The sequence below is a fragment of the Hyperolius riggenbachi genome, chromosome 11 (genome assembly GCF_040937935.1).
Source record: "Hyperolius riggenbachi isolate aHypRig1 chromosome 11, aHypRig1.pri, whole genome shotgun sequence".
NCBI classification, from domain to species: domain Eukaryota; kingdom Metazoa; phylum Chordata; class Amphibia; order Anura; family Hyperoliidae; genus Hyperolius; species Hyperolius riggenbachi.
The window spans coordinates 110,666,194-110,685,755 of record NC_090656.1 but is presented as its reverse complement, the minus strand read 5'-3'; the positions used below and the strand labels follow the sequence as shown (position 1 = coordinate 110,685,755).

Here is a 19,562-nt window from a genome sequence, read left to right as displayed (position 1 = left end):
TAGCCACAAACTGTAGCCCTAGGTATCGAGTACCAATCCCTGCGTGCGACAGTAAATGTGCTTGTGTAGGCACCCTAATTCTCAAATCTCTAAGCATCCTTTATCATGATCTGATATGATGAAAGAGACAATGGCAAATCCTTATGAAAGGCATGTGCATACATCTGTTATGTAAGTAGAACTAGTATTTATCAGCTCAAAGGATGGATGTCACCCTACGGAGATCAGGACCTGATCCCTTGGACAACATTGCTGGGCTGCAAAGACACAAGTCAGCTGTGTTGCTGACACTGGGCTGCATTGCTATGCGAGGGGGGAGGAACGTCGGAGGAACAACAGAGTGGCGCACTTGCGTGATGTCAAACAGCGGGTGGGAGCAGGGCCGGCCCTAGACTTTTTGCCGCCTGAGGCAAATTTAGAAAAAAATTGAAAAATTGCCGCCGCCCCCCCCCCCCCCCCCGGGGACCGCCGAGCCGGAGGGGTAGCGGGCAGGACGTGGGTATTGGGCCTAGCGGTGGGGAGGGGGGTCGGACCCCCCCTCCCTTGCCTGGGTCCCCCGATCTGCGCTCCCCTCCAGCTGTAAATAGGAAGCAGCCGATGCCCAATAGTAAGAGGCATGGGCGGGGAGGACTCACCTTTTCCGCGTTCCAGCGTGCGCTCCACTGACGTCACTTCCTGCATCGCCGCCCACTGTATTGTAAGGAAGGAAGTGACGTCAGTGGAGCACACGCTGGAACGCGGATAAGGTGAGTCCTCCCCTCCTGTGCCTCTTACTAGTGGGCATCGGCTGCTTCCTATTTACAGCTGGAGGGAAACGCAGATCGGGGGACCCAGGCGAGGGAGAGGGGGGGGGTCCGACCCCCCTCCCCACCGCTAGGCCCAATACCCCCGTCCTGCCCGCTACCCCTCCGGCTCGTCGGCCGCCCCCCCCCCCCCCCGCATCCACGGACGGGCGGGTGCCGCCCCTAGAAGTTTGCCGCCTGAGGCAAACGTTTCACCCCGCCTCATGAGCGGGCCGGCCCTGGGTGGGAGAGCTGTGTGCACAATGGGATCCAGTACGCAATTGGGGGTGAGTTGATCTGCTGGGCAGATCTCATGCAGGCCGCGAGCCTCTGTATACATGCCAGATTATTGGCTGAGGCAGTTGTTATCAGCATCCTCAGATGACATTAGTGAAGCATGTCTACAACCCTTAAAGAACAAGTGACACCCATGCTAGCCTAGAAATAAAAAATACATGTATAAGTTGATAAATACTAGTTCTACTTACATAACAGATGTATTGCACTGTCCACGTTATGATTCCTGTGGATTTTATAAAGGCAAAGCAGAGAATCCTATTCTAGACAGTTTCCATCTTGTTACCTTTGACCTCCTGACATAATTTCCTCTCTTACTCTTTTTTTTCTCCTCTTGCTAAATGTGTATTCGTTACCCATCCTCCTCCCAGAGTCTTCAGACACTCCCACTGAGGTCTATACTTGGAAGTGAACTTATGTCATTACAGTGGCGGCTCCAGGAATTTGTTTAGGGGTGCTATGCAGGTGCTGGAGCAATTTCCGGGGGAGCTGACGAGCTGCGGCGCTGTGGCTACAAAAAAATGGGCGTGGTCATGACCGGATGAGGGCGGGGCTAACTGTAATTTAAAGTGAACCCAGGGTGAGAGTGATATGGTGGCTGCCATATTTATTTTCTTTTAAATAATTCTAGTTGCCTGGCAGCCCTGCTGATCTATTGGCTGCAGTAGTGAACTGAATTACACCAGAAACAAGCATGCAGCTAATCTTGTCAGTTCTGACAATAGTGTCAGAAACCCCTGACCTGCTGCATGCTTGTTCAGGGTCTATGGTTGAAAGAATTAGAGGCAGAGGACCAACACGGCAGCCAGGCAGCTGGTATTACTTAAAAGGAGATAAATATGGCAGCCTCAATATTATTCTCACCTCGGGTTCCCTTTAAAAGTGCAACGCAAAGACAGAGGGCCCAAGTTTTGGTGACCCTTTCCCCAGAAAATTCACATAATTGTGCAGGTTTTCTCAAGAAAATACACGTAATGTGAGCAGATTTGAACAAAAAACACGTTCAATGACCCCAATATGCACAATTGTTATCAGATATGACCCCAATATGCACAATCGTTATCAGATATGACACCAATATGCACAATCGTTATCAGATATGACCCCAATATGCACAATCGTTATCAGATATGACCCCAATATGCACAATCGTTATCAGATATGACCCCAATATGCACAATCGTTATCAGATATGACCCCAATATGCACAACTGTTATCAGATATGACCCCAATATGCACAACTGTTATGATATGACCCCAATAAGCACAACCGTTTTCAGATATGACCCCAATATGCACAACCGTAATCAGATATGACCCCAATATGCACAATCCTTATCAGATATGACCCCAATATGCACACTCGTTATCAGATATGACCCCAATATGCACAATCCTTATCAGATATGACCCCAATATGTACAATCCTCAGCAGATCTGACCACAATATGCACAATGCACAGCAGATCTGACCCCAATATGCACAATGCTCAGCAGTTCTGACCACAATCAGCAGCACCACCTGAAAAAGAAAAGAAAAACCCATTTACTCACCTGGTCAGAAGACCTCCTCTCCAGACCTCCTCCTCTCCCGACCTCCTTGTGGCGCGCAGCTCTGCTCCCATGATCCTCTTCCTTCCTGCAGCAGCCTGCATTACCCTGCGAGCAGGGCTATGGGAAAATGGCCGCCCGAAGCCCTGCACTGCAGACTCCAAGTCTGCAGAGCAGGGCTTCGGGCGGCCATCTTACGGTAGCCCTGCCTGCTGCTCCGGGCTGCCGCTATGAACTGACTCGGCGTCTCTTAGACGCCTGAAGTCAGTTTACGCCAGGGGGTGCTTGGACAAATTTAGGGGGTGCTTGAGCACCCCCAAGCACTCTCCTGGCGCCGCCACTGTGTCATTAGAAGGAGGGGGGAATAAAGGGAAGAGGAGAATATATTATAGATAAAAAGACCCCCAGCATGCAACTGTTTGGCAATGGCAATTAAAGGGCCAGTGCTCCTAAGGTATGTGATAACTCCAAACCATAACAGCAGAAAAAGTTTTGAAAGTTTTGAATGCAGGATTAGCATCTTTATCACTTAATACACTCAGACCAGTTGCTGTTGAAATTTGATTTTTATGCTGACAATCCCGCTTTAATATACCGTTTTTAATCCAGTGCAGACTTGCTGTGTAACCAATGATATACCCACTGTAGATGTCAGATTAAAACACACCCAATCAGTACTGAATTTTTTGGAAAAAAACTGTATTACAACTGTATTACACAGGTATCATCCTCTCTTTTCGGTGAGCAGTGCTTGCCTGGAATACATTAGCCAAGAAACAAGGTAGTGACTCTAGCCAGAGCAGGATCATCCACGAGGCAACCTAGGCAGGTTCTTGGGGCCTAGTGGGTGTCAAGTGGCCCAGCTGCAACCTTATTTAACCCCTTTTTTCATGTCAGCTTATCAGAAAGAGTATTATGGGGAGCCAAAGCTAATACCTTGCCTTGAGCCCCTAGCTGTCTAACTGGCTTAACTCAGTGCTCTACCAGCTGCCACTCTTATGAGACGTCTTCCCATTTATGTCCAGCCTTCACAATATTATCCATGAGATTTCCGTACCAGAGAATATTTTTTACTTTCATTTTTATATTCAGTAGTTAATGATTCACTTGGTGGATTTCCAAGAAAGTGAGCCTGTGTCTAAACCCAGCATCCAATCACATGAAGAGGAATTGCTTTGCGTGTATGTTTGCAGGGAAGACAGGAATTTCCCCATCACTTGCAGTACATCTCCCCCACAGAGTTCTTAAGTGATAATAATCTTTGTGAGCAGGACCTACTACTTCAGTTTGCAAAGCTCAGACTCAGTAAATTCCTGTATAATCAATGCAAATAGCTGCAGCTTGATGTGTGTGTGACAGAGTGGCCAGTCAGCTGCAGGTACGTATGCAATGTAAATTATACATCTAGATGTGGCTTTGACTGTTTCCAACTCTCCATATAAAGTTTAATGCCTGGAGGATTTATCCGCTTTGACTTGGATTCAGAACTGCTGTTTATTTTGATTATGTGCAGTGTGTAACAATTACCTACAGAGCACGTCCTCTGACCAAAGCAGCAGTTATTTCAAGTGGACCTGTCAGGAGGAATATACGTTTAAGTTTTAAAATAATATCATAGCCAGTAAAAGATGCAGACATATAAAATGTCTTTCACAAGAATGAGACACACACAGAAGAGCTTCTGCAATGCACGCAGGTATGTCCATCAGTGGGTTATACTGGCATAACTGATGATCAGTGGTAATATGAAAACCACCTGCCTTATATTGCGCAGGTCTCCCTTGTGCCACCCAGACTCCAGTCTGAAGGGGTCTTTTGGTATCTGGAACCCAGGGCCGCATTTATGGAAAAGCCACAAAGGTCCTGGCCTTGGGTGGATGCAGCCCAAGGGGGCCCCTGGGTGTGAAATAGGAGTTGCTACATATAAAAAAAAGAGAAAGCTGCAAATGGAGAGCAACACATGAAAAAGGAAAGGTGATGCCCAAGAGAGTTGTACATGAAAGAGAGTGGCTGCATACATGGATGTTACACATGGAAGAGGGGGCTGCACATGGAATGGAAGGGGCACTGTGGCACATAGGAGAGCCTCTTCATACTCCGCCTAGAGCCAGAAAAAGTATAAATATGGCCTTGCTGGCACCAAGTAATTAGCAGCAGGTCCCTCTCGCCATTGGAGAACATGGTTACCTTGAAAGACCGTATTTGGTCTGCAACAATTTAAAGGGAACCTTAACTCTAGAAGGTTCCTAGAGTTCCCTCGCAGTCACTCATGGCTCCTAAGGTCCCCCGCTGCCAGCTAGTTTCCTTTTTGCCGACTCGAAGTCAGCGGGCCACCATGCGCACCTTTGCACGCATTCTTGTTAGTGCAGGAAGCTATCGCGGACATTGCACCTGCAACGCGTAACAATGTACTTGTTAATGTCTGTGATAGCTTCCTGCACCATCGGGAATGCATGCAAATGTACGCGTGGTGACCCACCAACTCCAAGTCTGCAAAAATGAAACTAGCTGTTGGCTGGGGACCGGAGGGGCCATGAGTGACTGTGAGGGCACAGGATGGCTGCAGGGGGCTGGCAGATGCCCCAGGTAAGTGAAACTCGATTTTTTTTTTAAGAACAAGGCAAGACATGATGGTGGTATTAAGAAGAATTACCTGTGTAAAGTGTTACGCACGATGAATAGAGCGTAATGAATGGCATGTAATGTATTGTATCCTGCTCTACTCATCGTTCGTTAAGATGTAACCACTTGGTCTGCAACACTCTTGAGGTGTGTGGCATGTGTCAATGTAGCATGTACATGATTTAAAGAAACCATGATTTCTATGTGGCCATTTTATTCTATTATTTCATAGTGCAATTTTGATACTCAAAAGCCCAATGTAGGTGCTTTCACTGGTGGACAAGGGGCAGTATGGGCGCTCGGACTAACCTGAGGTGGCCAATGGCCATGCAGCCCCTTAAGCAATTTGTGCTATAGAAGATCTTCTGTGATATCAAAGGACACATGAAATTACGGAGACAAGGAAGCTGCCATATTTTTCCTTTTAAACAATACTGGTTGCCAGGGCCGGATCTAGACGTTTTGCCGCCTCAAGTTGTGAGGATGCCCCCCGATAGGTAGCCTGGAGGGGGTAGCAGCCAGGGAGGGGGAGCAGCGGGCACAGCAGTGGAAAGGGGGGTCGCCCCCCCCTCACTCACCTGGGGCTTCCCGTCTGTGCTCATCCTCCAGTTAGTTTTGCTGAATTCAAATTAGCCAGCAGCGAGCGGGGAGGCAATTATCTACTTCCTTACTTGCGTTCCACCACTCGCCGCGTCACTTCCTGCAATGCCGCCCTCTGTACAGTGGGCGGCATAGCAGGAGTAACGCGGTGAGCAGTGGAACGCAAGTAAGTAATTGCTTCCCTGCTTGCTGCTGGCTAATTTAAATTTTGCAAAACTAGCTGGAGGATGAGCACAGATGGGGGAGCCCCAGGTAAGGGAGGTGGGGTCTGACCCCCTCTCCCCACCACTGTGCCCGCTGCTCCCCCTTCCTGGCTGCTACCCCCTCCAGCCCTGCGGCCACCCCCCTCCCCCACGGCCAGGCGGGCGCCCACTTTCACCACCTGAGGAACCTTCATATGAAGGTTCTTCATATGAACAATTGTAAATGATCGTTTGGGACCACTAATGGGCAAAAATCTCCTAACCAATCCGATTAGATTGAGGAGTTTGAACTGAAATTCGGATCGTTTTCATTAATTGGTTCAGATCGTTTTTGGAATGGTTAGGAGATTTTTGTCCATTAGTGATCCGAACCGATCATTCACGATCGTTGATACGAAGAATCATTCGTAATCAATCGTTCAGCAAATTGTATCATTAGTGGCCACCTTAAGGCTGCTTTCACAGTGGGACGTTACAGGCGCATGTTACAGCAGCTAGTAACGCAGCCCACCGCACAGTAATGAAAAATCAATGGGCTGTTCACAGTGCCCATGTTGCGTTACATTGTAACGCTGCACGTTCTGGGTAAGTGCAGCATGCTGTGCGTTATACGGGGCTTTAGCTGCGTTAGACTGCTTGCACATGCTCAGTGACTAGCCACATGGCTAATTAATAATCACTGCACTGTGGTGACGTAACCTGGACTCATAGTGTTGTCCGGATCATGAATGAATCGTTCATTTGAGCAGGATCTTTTTTGTGATTTAAATCATCCGGATCATCACAATGAACGATTAGGTTCACAGTGGATGTCTGTCTGGAAGAAACAGGAACATACAGAATGTACAGTGCAGGGAAAGTCCTGTCCTGCTAGTCATTTCACCCAGTCTGCTTCCCTAGTAAAATTATTCAAATGATTCGGTTCAAAGATCCGGATCTTTTCAATGATCCGATTCAAATCATTCGAATCCTTGAAAAGATCCGGACTTCCCATCACTTTCCTGGAGCGGCTGTTCTATCAGTATAGATAGAACGAAAACAGCGCACCAAGAGCCGCATAACGCGGCTCAATCTGACGTCCAACTTCAACACCACCATGCGTGGCGTTAGGGGCACGTTATGCGATCTTAACGTCCCCTAAAACGCAACGTCTTCGTGTGAAAGAGGCCTTTGGCTTCATTCACACTGTACACTAAATAACGGATGCGTTTTAACTAGCAGGTGTTCCATAGCAGTGCATTGTCAAATAGCTTTCAGTTAAAATGTGTATAATGTGAATTAAGCCATAGGGAAACATGCACATTTCTTTCACCTGCGCTGCATTCTGGCAACGTTTCTGCGCTTTGCTGATCGCTGGCAATCAGCAAAACACTGTGACACATGTAATCCTATGGGATTACGCTCACTGCAGTGCTTGCAGCGCAATTGCAATTTCCGCAAATGTATGCATGTAGCATTTTTTTGAGCAGTCAGGATGCAAATCTCATTCATTGAAATGGCGCAAGTGCGGCCAAGGTGATTGCGTTTTGAGATTTGTAGTGTGAATGGGCCCTCTGAGTCCTGTGTGTTGGAACCTGTTTAGTTGTAAAACATCTGTTGCTTGGGAGAGAGAGGTATAGGGAAGGCAGTTAGAGCAAACCAAATGAAGATGGGATTGCCTGTGGAGAAGGCTACTTCCTGACTGGAGAGGAGCTGTAAATTAGCACTAACTCAGTTACCACAAGGAGTCATTTAAATAGAAAACTCTATAAACTGGTGTTTGTAGTTACCAGAATATCATTATTTTAGTCATTAGTGCCCATTTGAAAACACTTAGTCTAGTCCAATAGTTATTGACAGGCAATCGACCACCACCAAGTCCGTGAAGTAAATGTACCATCTTTAAAAGTATCATAATCCCCTAATATCTAAAATATTGTAACAAAGTATTTGTCATATGGGTCGGTGAGGAGGCATCTCCACAGATTGCCGCTAAGTGCCACAGAGGAGATGACAGCAGTCCAATATATCAGCCACATAAAATAATGGAGGTAAAATCCAGCATCCGGTCCGGTGCACTTTCGTGCTCAGTGGTGCAGAAGCACACCAACAGCATCTCTATAACACGGAACACAAGGGAATCAGTACCGCTGGAGACACTACCATACACAGTATAATCCCATAGGTCCCCAGCATTCTCACATGTGCTACAGCTCTATAAGAATTGCAGCCCTTCCAGGTGGCTAAGACAGAAGGGATGGACCTGAAGTTCATTCCATGCATGTGGAAATCCATTTTGGTGTATAGGAAGGGGTTCAACAATAGAATGCTGAGGAAAGCAATGTCATAGGGACATAAAAAGGCATAGGTACTCACTAAAGGCCAATGAAAATAATTCTATTAGTCAATAAGTTGCTTTTTAATGTAAAAAAATAATAATAATTGATGGACTTCTTTTTGGTTGATTGCTGTTGTATTCATCATCAGCAGTTGATCTTTCCACCTCTCATATCCCTAGAAGAGTACATGCCACTCAGCCATGCATCTCTATACAGGGCCAGTTTAATTGACAGTTGACACTTTGTCAGTTTAAGCTTTAAGTTTTGCAATTACTGCATGTGACAGCCACACATCCACCCCAATTGCGGTAGGTACCATAGACTTGCATTGGTGACCGCTTATTGGCTAGGAGTGGTCACCTGTAACAAGTAATAGGCGAAGTAAAGGATTGTGGGTGCTGTAGGTTGGACGCATGTAGCCAAATTCACATCTCTGATTGGCTAGACGCCATCATGCGTCTTTCTAATCTGGCATACAGCACTCTGGGATATGTAGTGCTGTACTAGCCTCCAGCAGGGCTGCAATGCTGTGCAGTCAACCAACCATCCACACATATTCCTGGGGCCCTGGAGACTCAAAGCAATCGGGCGGAGACCACCTAAGGTCTAATGAGAAGGGGTAATCACACGCCTTGAAGAAGGGGGACCCTGCGTGGCCCTCGAAACAATTGTCGGTTTTTACCTTTGTGGGAACGCATGGCTCAATAAAAGAGCGTGAAATATGCTACATTGGTGTGCTGATACATTTGTCTACTAATGACAAGGGGGGCGGGCAGCAGAGGCCAATTGCCCCCTTTTCCTTAATGGCAGCAATGGCCTTGTCTCTATAAAGAAATCGCTGGTCAAAAGTGGCATAATTGTGGACTTGTGGACTGTATGGCCTAATATCTAGTGTGTGTATACAGCTTTGGTATATCTGTCACTACATGCTCATGAAGACTGGATATTCTCAGAATATATTACTGTGTCTTGCCTTGACGGAGTTCCTGTGACAGGACTCTGTAAATAAGCACTCACATTCTAGATGACACGTTCTGTGTTACATGTCCAGACACGCATCATGTCGCATTCTCTTCTGCCCTGGAAATAGCTGCTCCCCAGTATATGCTGCCTGAATCTGAAGTCTCTGTATTCAGAGCTTTCTCTGAGCTACAGATCCCAGATCCACAACATTAGAGTGCTTGCAGCGACTGGAAATGTTCTACAATAAAGAGACTACAGTCACAATGGGATGTTATTGTCCTGCGTTAATAAAGTCTTATAACGCAGCTTACCGCACAGCAATGTTAACCCTATGCAACATTCACTGTGTAACTTCAAAGTGGTGTTGTAAATGTTGCAATATGGTAGCGCTGTTAACAGATACAGGGAAGCATACTTTTCATTGTCTGTATTGCGTTGTGTTGTAATGATGCGTTGCGACTTCAACGTTGCATCACAATGCAATGTCCCAATGTAAGGGCTCAAACCAATCAGTAGCCTTTTCTAAGCACTAGTGATTTTGAAAAGCTCTTACTAATGCAATGCTATGGGGGATTTTTATAAATCACATCGCTCGTGTGGGATCACACTCATAGCATTACATTAGCAAGAGCTTTTCAAATCACAAAGCGCTCAGAAAAGCGCTTCTAGTGGGTTCCAGGCCTAAAGCTAGCCTGAAAAGAGGTTCTAAAAAGATTACCTTTATTTTCTAGCTGGTTGATGGTGTCACACGCCCCCTGGTGGCCAGACCGCACAATGCCTTCCAATCGGTTTCAGCACACAGACCATGCAATCTGTGGTCGCAATCGGTGTGCAGAAACCGCTGGGATTTTGGCAGCAGACCGACTAGAAGGGAGCTTGTGAGTTACAGTAATACAAATTACACACTATTTCAGGGTATAACTGCCACCACTCCTACAGAAGGGTAGGAGACCTCTACACTGACACTAATACCTGCAAATAAAACGGTTAAACACACTCTATTTTATCTAGCTATCAACAGTAGTAGCGACTATTCAGAAACTAGGGTTCAGTTTGTGCGGCTGAATAGCAGGGGTAGCTGAACAAATAAATGACATTTTAGTCATTTTATTATTAATGCAATATAAATAATTAATATATACAGAAAATCATTAAAATCAACAATTATGGAGACAATCGTAGCGCAGTATAAAAAATAAAAGGGGAAGAAAATATGAATACTTAAGTTCATGTGGAAATATGTCCTCTCTGGGAAAACACGTGAAGTTCCTTTGTTTTAGTTCAGGAGCAAAGTTCAGACAAGATGGCCACTAACCACATGGTCCTCTGGCTAGCAGCAGCATGCTCTCGTGAAGATGGGATTTGGAGGACTAAGGAGGGAGCCCCTGGAAAGTTCTTTAGAATGACCTACATTTTTGGAAGGGGTCTCAGGTTCAGCCCAAGGGCTGGACAGGGTGCAGTTAACCTCCTGGGTGAGTTTCTGGTGCCTACCAAATATGACATTTTTCATATGTGTGCTTCCCACACACATATAACAGTCACAGATTCATATTCCTCAGAATATGACAGTTCATATGACCTCAAACTTGGTTGCTGTCACATGTCCGGTTTCGAAGTGGCGGAATACCTCGGGTTCTGGGTATGTCAGTGGTCTCAATTTAATATTAAAATATTCACCAGATCCAGACCAGCAGAATGAGATAACTTTCATACCTCTCATATGAACGGTATTCCTTAAACAGGCTAAAAATCATATACAGCATTCATTTTCTCTCTGTTTACAATGGAGTCAAGCAGTCTGGTCTCCTGCGGAGGTTATCCTGTCTCTTCAAAAAGGCAGCAACACTTTGCCATTTGGGGCTTACTGCTAGAAAGCTTTCACACCTTGGTGTCACTGGCCCAGGAAGAAACTCTTTTGATGAAGTTAATTACACAACCAGGTCTTCTCAGAGAGCCACTTGTCTCATGAAAAAAAAGTTCTGCTAACAACTGAAATGCTAGATTTCCAAAAAAAGACCCCAGGCTCAACAGTCTGCTACCCCCTAGACATAAAATCTTGATCTGGCAATGCAACGACAATCGGTGCAGGAAACCGATTGCGATTGCGTTTTCTGGTCTCATGGCTGTTCCGTGACAGATGGGTCTAGGTAGTCACCCACAATACAATAAAATGATCCAATTTTATGGCAATTCGATAAAAATGATTGGCTGTACAGAATAATGGCACTTTTTTTATTTGTTCGAGAAATCTGGTCGAAGTTCCCATATTTATTCGATAAAAGAATATAGGGAGTGTTAGATTTTTCTGATCAATATTTATAAAAATTGAATGGTGTAGGGTAGATTGTCAATTTCTTGATCCAAGCAATTTTTTTTTCTGAGTTTTCAATGAGTTTTTCATAATTGGAGAAAAATTTTACATCTGTGTGAGGTACAATGGTCAGATTTTTGAAACGTTACAATCAGTCAGAAAAATGTATTGTAATTCTTGGACTGAAAAGATATTTTAAAAAATTGTATGTGTGGACTCTTTTATTTCACACTGCCATTAAAAACATTCCGTTAGTCAGACCTGAACTGAACAGATCCAAATGAATGTGAACAGATCCTATGCAAAACAAAAGGATCCGTTCACATCAGTCCATCTGGAACAGGTTCGTTTGGTACATTCCGAAAAGCGGAGTGCAAGTTGGATCCTGCACAAGGATTCCTAATCGGACTGATTGTATGGCAATGGAGGCCGATGCTGTCCATTCTCACTAGGCTGCTCGCTGCATACGTTTCGCAGAATACTCACCTGCCCCCATCCATTTAGATCCTCCACCACTGTTGCTGCCGTCCATTCGGGTCTCCACATGCTACAAACGCTGGAATATTAATACCAGAGCTCCATCAGAAGCATCAGGTTACAACTGGTTTGCAATAAACTAATGGAAATCGTCCCTGCCTCCCTCAGCAGTGGACCAATAAAAATCCTCCCTGGTGTTAAGGGAGGATTCCCATTCGTCTTTTGCAAACCAATGGGAGCCTGGTGTGTCTGATGGGATTCTGTGATTGGTATACTGGTGTTTCAAGAGTGCACGGATCTGAATGGACGGTAGTGGCGGCAGAGGAACGCAGCGACAGATGCCAAGTGAATGAAAAACAGTCAGAAATGTTTCCCTTTGGTTTTTTTTTGGGTGGGGTTTTTTGTTACGGTACCTAATTGTTTAGCATAAAAATTAATTTTAATGAGTGATATTATTGGTGACATAGGCTCTGTAGAGAACAAGCACAGTATAAATATATGATGTCTGTGCTGTCAGCTATCTACAGGAGGCCTTAAAGGATTAGTATAAAAGGAAGACTTTATAGGGCAGAGTATGGTTTATAGCTTCTCATAAGCTACCTGTGCTGAATGCTGTTATGTTTACGACTCTCTCAACCACCGCTACATATTTTTATTCCAGACTACTTATAAAAATGTGGCGATCTGTAATCAAACCATCACTTTCCACTTCTTCACTTTTATAACTCAGTGTTTTTCTAAAGAAAAGAAGGTGATCACATTTGATTGACTGGTGATCAGAACTTGTTTGCCAGTACATTAGCTCACCTAAACGTGCAGCTCTATTTGCTTGAATGGAGTAACTCTGTGCCAGATGTGGCAATTGCTTCTCACTAGAAAAGGCAGCGCCAGCGATAAGTGGCCCATTGACTCAGTGTTTACATTTATCACCGGAGGCCTATCTACAGGAAGTGTGAGTTTCAAGGTGGCCATACATCTAGCGATGATGGCATGGCCGAATCTCTCCTGAAGCAAGATGAAACATTTGCATCAGGCGCAGAGATTACAGGGGCCATGTCCATTCATAATAAAGGAAGTAGTAAAAGTATAGTAAAAAGAAAAGTTAACACCTCCTGGTAAACCAGCATAGTAGTGACAAAGTAAAGTTACACACACCATACATTGATAATTAAAAATTAATACAATCAATCCATTCCACTTCCAAAGGCCCCCTAACTCCCCCCCCCCCCCACACACACACACACACACACACACACACACACACATACACACACACATACACACACACACTTGAAAGAAAAAGTTAAAAAATACATAAATAGGGCATCAGCTTTTTTTAATATGTATCTTGTGAGGGTATATTACTGTTATTTTACTTTGTAAGCTTGTGTAGTTGTGGACCGGACACAAAAGAAAACAAAAAAAAAAAGAAAAGTTATACCTATATTTCCAAATAATATATTGTCGCCATACATTGCACTAGGAACATAGTTTAAATGTTGTGATAGCCAGGACTAATGGCCAAATAAGATGTGTGGGTTTTATTTATAGTAGCATTGCTACTATCGGTGATGGAATTGGAAAAAGTGTAATTTTTTTCTTGTTTTTTTGTTTCAATAAAATGCATATAAAATAAAGTAATTACTAATAATATATATCGCCCACAAAAATCTTAATTTATGATGATGAATGATGATGATTAATTTAATGATGAAAAAAAAAAACAAGGTATAGATCATTTTGTTGTGATAAGTAGGAATAAAGTTATTGGCAAAAGAAATGGAGGAACACTAACAGGTGAAAATTGCTCTGGTCCATAAGGGCCGTTTCACACTGGCATTTTCAAGCTAAACGGATTCGGTAAAGCAGATCCAGTCTCCGCTTCACTGGATCCGTAAGGCTTGCTCACACTGGCAAACGGATCCTTGAAAATGGTCGATCGGATCTGTTTTCACTCTGTTGCCACACAAGTCTTCCAATCAGCGGGTGGGTGAGGGAGGGTACACTTACCCAGGTTTCTTCTTCCTGCAGTTGCATCCCAGGTCGCATCACGTGACTACCACGCTTCCAGGAGGAAGCGTGGTAGTCACTTGAACCGACGTGGGACGCAACAGGAAGACGGAAGCCTGGGTAAGAAACCCTCCCTCACCCGCTTATACTTGCATCCCCGAAGACCCTCGCCCCCAGTGGAGCGTCACCACATCCCCCAGAAATCTATAGCTAAAAGTATGAGAGACATACAGGGTCAGAGGGACAGCCAGGCAACTTGCATTATTAAAAAGAAAATAAATATGGAAGCCACCATATCACACTCAGCAAAAAATTGGTAATCACTCAATCAGGCTGATAACCATCATATGAGGAGCTCACAAGACTGGGTAAATATACAGAGTAAAATTTAAAGGGACCTGGGCTAAAAACTCACAAATTGCCAGCGGCTAACACCTAAAAATAAACGAGATTGTTGGTGAACAAACACTCGCCTATAAATAACAGTGAAGTGGTGATCCTATAAAAGTTGGGATCAGGCTAAATGTTTTTAGCTTTTTATAACGTTGCCATCTGAAAAGGACCCTTATTTTGCAGAAATAATGACACTTCCCTGTCCCTGGCCAACAGCGTCTTAAAGTTTATATTTAAATAGGCTTCTTAAATTTAATTAATACAGAACGGATAACGGGCATTCTACTTTCAGCTAATTTGTCATCTTAATAGGATATGATCCCTGTTTGGGCATCTCTGATGAGCAAATCTACACATTCCAGAATTGTATTGATACTAACTGATTTCTTGCCTCTTCATCTGATAGGAACCTGGAACACCGTGGCAAGAGGCCCTGCTGCAGCTGGATCCTTTTGTGAATGTAAGGTTGTTTTCTATCTATTACTTTTTAAAACACATTAACATTTTTGCTTGTTTTTTGTTTTTGTTTTTTTGTTTTCCTGATTGAGTGCACAGTAGACAGATTATTTTTCTTTTTGTTGCTGGTGACATATTAAAAAGTGAGTGAATCTCTCAAATGGTAGAAAGACAGTAGTAAAATATATTTTCACCCAAAATACAAAAATGTTTTCAAATAGTAGCCCCTGAAACCAAGCAAACATCTTTACTTTTGTAAATTCATATCTGTCCCAAACATACCGGCCCTCCCCGGTTTCTGTGTGCTTTTAGTAGTTAGTCCTCACTGAGGGCCTGATGTGTCACTGAGCGAGATCAAGGATCAGAGGGGAATAATTAGCACACACCTGGAGGCAGAGTTCAAAGATTAACCTAGATGTGAAAATCGCTGTCATTTCAAAAATAGTGGGAAGAACTTGACCAGCGACATTTTTAAAATTTATTTTATCTATCTTTAATGTATTAATATTATTATTATGTATTGCTAAAGCACCAACAAATTATGTGGTACTGTACAAAGTAAGAAACAAACATGAGGAACAAAACAATACATGCAATGGTATACACCAATATACAAATACAGAATACAAAATACAGAATTAGTCATTACTGTGACAAAAGTAACATGATGAATATAAGCAATAACAAAGTCCAAGACACAAAAGGGTGAGAGCCCTGCCCTTGCGAATTTACAATTTAAAGCAATAGGGGGTAACAAGAGGCGATATAGTATGCAATATTTATACCTAGAGACAGTGGCCTCAAATCTGGTAGCTATGTGAGGTAAATATTTTTTTTTTAGCAATTCTGAAAGATTTTTCTGCATTTCCAAACATGCGGTAAAACATGCGGTAAATACATAACGTGGTAAAACGTGCTGTATTTCAGCGGTAAGCATGCAGTAAATACATAATAGTAGTCTTTAATTGTCTTCCATAAGTTAGATAGTCTTTGGAAGATGTTTTGGGGTTTTTTGGTTTTTTTTATCGGGAAGGTGTACTTCTAGGCATCCCCAATAAAAAAAAATTCACACTTCAAAGCGCAAAACCTTGCGGGAGTGATTTTTCCGCGATTTAACTTGGAAAAAATCACTGGACACTGCAGCGACTTTCCCACGATCGCGTATAGTGCTTCTATAGCGCTGAAACGCGATCGCCGGGAAATTGCCTGAAAACGGTGCAGGCTACACGTTTGCATTTGGCGATTTGCGTTAACCGCCGGCGATTAACGCAGATCGCCCAAGTAAGAAAGGGCCCATAGGGTATTATAGCACTAGTGCTTTCAAAAGCGCTAGCGCATGAGCGTTTTGCCAAAATCGCTGGCAAAACGCTCTAGGTTGAATGGGCCCTTAAACTGATTGATAAATTATGTGCTAGCATTCCCCCTAATTTCCATGAGAATAGCTACTGTATTTTCAGTAAAATTAATGGAAATTACCTCACAAATGACCTCATAATTTACCACATGAGGTAAAACATGACTAAAACCTACCAGAATTGCTAAATGTCATTACCTTATGAGGTAAATTACCATACATGAGGTAATTTGTTTGAAACCCCTACCAGAATTGAGGCCAGTGTGTTTTTAGGTTATCTAGAAGAAGTACAACTTGGCCAAAGGTCGAAGGGGGAATGGCCTAAGTCAGAGCGAATGCTTGCCAGGAAAAGTGAGTTTTGAGGGAACATTTAAAGATTTCAAATGTTGGTGAGTGACGGATATGACGCATTCTAGAGGAGGCATGTGCTAAATCTTGTATACGTGAATGCTAGGAGGTGTATCTTGAGGAGGACACAAAAAAGGTCGTGTGCAGATCTGAGATTGTGGTTGAATTGGTATCTTGAAACCAGTGAGAAGATCTACAGGGGGGAAAGATTGTGAAGAGCTTTGTAGGTTAGGTTTAAAGAGAAACTCCGACCAAGAATTGAACTTTATCCCAATCAGTAGCTGATACCCCCTTTTACATGAGAAATCTATTCCTTTTCACAAACAGAGCATCAGGGGGTGCTGTATGACTGATATTGTGGTGAAACACCTCCCACAAGAAACAAGAAAAGTACATACTCCTGGCAGTTTCCTGACTGTGAACCTTGCTGCATTGTGGGAAATAGCTGTTTACAGCTGTTTCCAACTGCCAAAAAGCATGCAGCAGCTACATCACCTGCCAACAGTAAAATGTTCACTGGAGTTCCTCTTTAAGAGTTTGAAATGGTTAACACTGTCATCTTCCACCCCACTTTCCAGAGTCCAAAGTCTAGTCACTAAGGGTTCCCTTACATTATTTATATTTGCAGTTTGACTGACCTTTTGATCCAATAATTTTATTAGATCAGATGAGAATCGATCGGGCATGCTGACGGACCCGACAGACCCCCGTCTGGTGTTCCCCCAGGTATATGTGTGTCTCCCTGTGCCCATGTGAAGTGTTTAAGGCTCATCTGTCTCCTCCATTGTATGGCATCACAGCGAGTGCCTGTACCATGCGACACTGGTGCACATTGTAACGTCACTACATGCGGCAGTGTTGCGTGGCATATTCACTCATGGTAATGCCCAACATTGCCGGAGGCCAGGATTCACGCCAGCATGACAAGCGAGCATTCAACATTGCCCATGGGCACGGGGTGGGGAGTCAGAGTTGGCACTAGGACGATTTGAAAAAGATTTCATGCTGAGATCTAGTGGAAATTGGTGTGCAGTTTGTGGGCAAGCATTAGTACCTTCTCTGATCAGATTCCATCACAGAGGAATCTGTCTGATGGTCGATCTAGTGGCAGGGAGGTTTATAATACAGTTGGCCATTTTTGGGGGTGAACATCATTACTTACCTACAGGAGGCTGCTGGTCTGCCCCTCCCCAGTCCAAATGGGAGCAGCCATCTTCCCTAGGAGAGACCACAGCTACTGCATTTTAAAGCTCCAGACTAAGGCATGTGACTGCCACAATGCATGCTGGGAGATGTAGTCCATGGATGTGAGTACGCACAACTTTGCTGGGAGCTTCAAAATACGGCAGCTGCAGTCTCTCCTGGGGAAGATGGTGGATCCCATATGGACCGGGGGCCAGAGGAGCAGCCCCCGTAGGTAAGTAACGATGATCACTCCTACCAACAACCCATTCTGTTATGAACCTTCCTTATGGGCAGGTTCATTTTATATAGTTTCAATCACAGGTGCTTAGTAGCTTACCTTTCACACATACCATTAGTGTTGCATGTCAGGAGTTTGATTCTGAGAGCAGCACTTCAGGAAACAAGCCCTATACAGACATGTTTCCCTGTTATACCAGAGCGATGCGTACTGTTGCCAGGGCTGGGCCGAGGCAGAGGCGAGAGAGGCTCCAGCCTCAGGGCGCAGTGTAGGAGGGGGCGCAGAACTCACTCAGCTATCATTTCCCTATTGTGTTTGAAACAGAGAGAAATAAGAAAAGGGGATACATAGCAGTGACTGCAATCCAGATAACTAGAGATTAAGGTGTTAGGGGGGTTGGGGGCCCGGGGGAGCCTCTAATGGCCCATACTCACGGGCTACAATTGTCGCCGCAACACGCGACAGGTCGCCCGTGAGTATGAGGCGTTGCACGGGCGCGTACCCCGAACCGTCGCTCGTTGCTGCTGTCGCCAGGCGATTGGCGCGGTCAATCGCCCGGCAACAGTTGCCGCCGCAACTCCGCCGCAACTGTCGCTAGTCCGCGTGAGTATGCGGACTAGCGACAGCAAGCAGCAGGGAATACCCTGAGCTTCCGGCGGGGGGAGGAACTTCAGCGACAGCTTCCTTCTCGTGAGTTTCCAGGTCCCTCCACCGCGTGTATGCGGAGGGACCTGGCGACGAGCTGTCGCCGGCCTGTCGCGCACACGCTCCCGTGTGCTAGCGACAGGCCAGAAATGTTGCCCGTGAGTATGGGGCATTAGTCTAGTAGCAATCAGTGTGTGACGGCTGGGGTGGGAGGGTTGGGGGGGGGGGTGCATTTTGGTGTCTCAGCCTTGAGTGCTGGAAGACCTTATCCCAGTTTTTACTGTTGCTATGGAGGGGGGGAGGAATGATAGCACAGTGCACGATGGAGAGGCCTCTGGCCATCAGGGTGAGGATGTAAACAATGTGCTCAAACTTTTGTTGATGCACTGGGGAGGTGTGTATGAGGCATTTGCTTTATAAGAAACAACTTACTACATGCTTTGCTTTTCTTATACTGCATAAAATAGGATGTAGGGTATTATGACTAAGTCGTTTGTCTTTTGGCAAAACACGTCACATGTACACAGATGACGCGTTTGGCTCTAGTGGCATTATAACTGTCACATGCTTAAATGTCAAAGAAAAGCAATGAAGGCAAAGCATATAGATTTGCGATATGCTTCCAGCAAACACTCGTCTATTTTTAGGTTCCAGTTACACAGCTCATATTTTTTACTAAACAAACCCAGAAGTGTAGAAACCAGTTGTGCGGTTGTGAAGAAATTGTTTTGGAAACCAGACAGCTCTGACATGTCAGCATATAGCCATTCACTTCAACCAAAGTGCCAATTCTGTTTCATTTAGCGCT

General features: G+C 44.6%; 1 protein-coding gene across 2 annotated transcripts in view; it reads left to right on the top strand.

The window, feature by feature from the left end:
* The window catches only part of ANO9 (anoctamin 9), a 123,548-nt gene that overhangs the window by 5,968 nt on the left and 98,018 nt on the right, over positions 1-19,562 (top strand). For both annotated transcript variants that reach the window (XM_068260699.1, XM_068260700.1), the window contains exon 2: positions 14,935-14,988. In XM_068260699.1, coding sequence (XP_068116800.1) covers positions 14,935-14,988 — 54 coding nt within the window. The remainder of the gene's footprint in view (positions 1-14,934; positions 14,989-19,562) is intronic.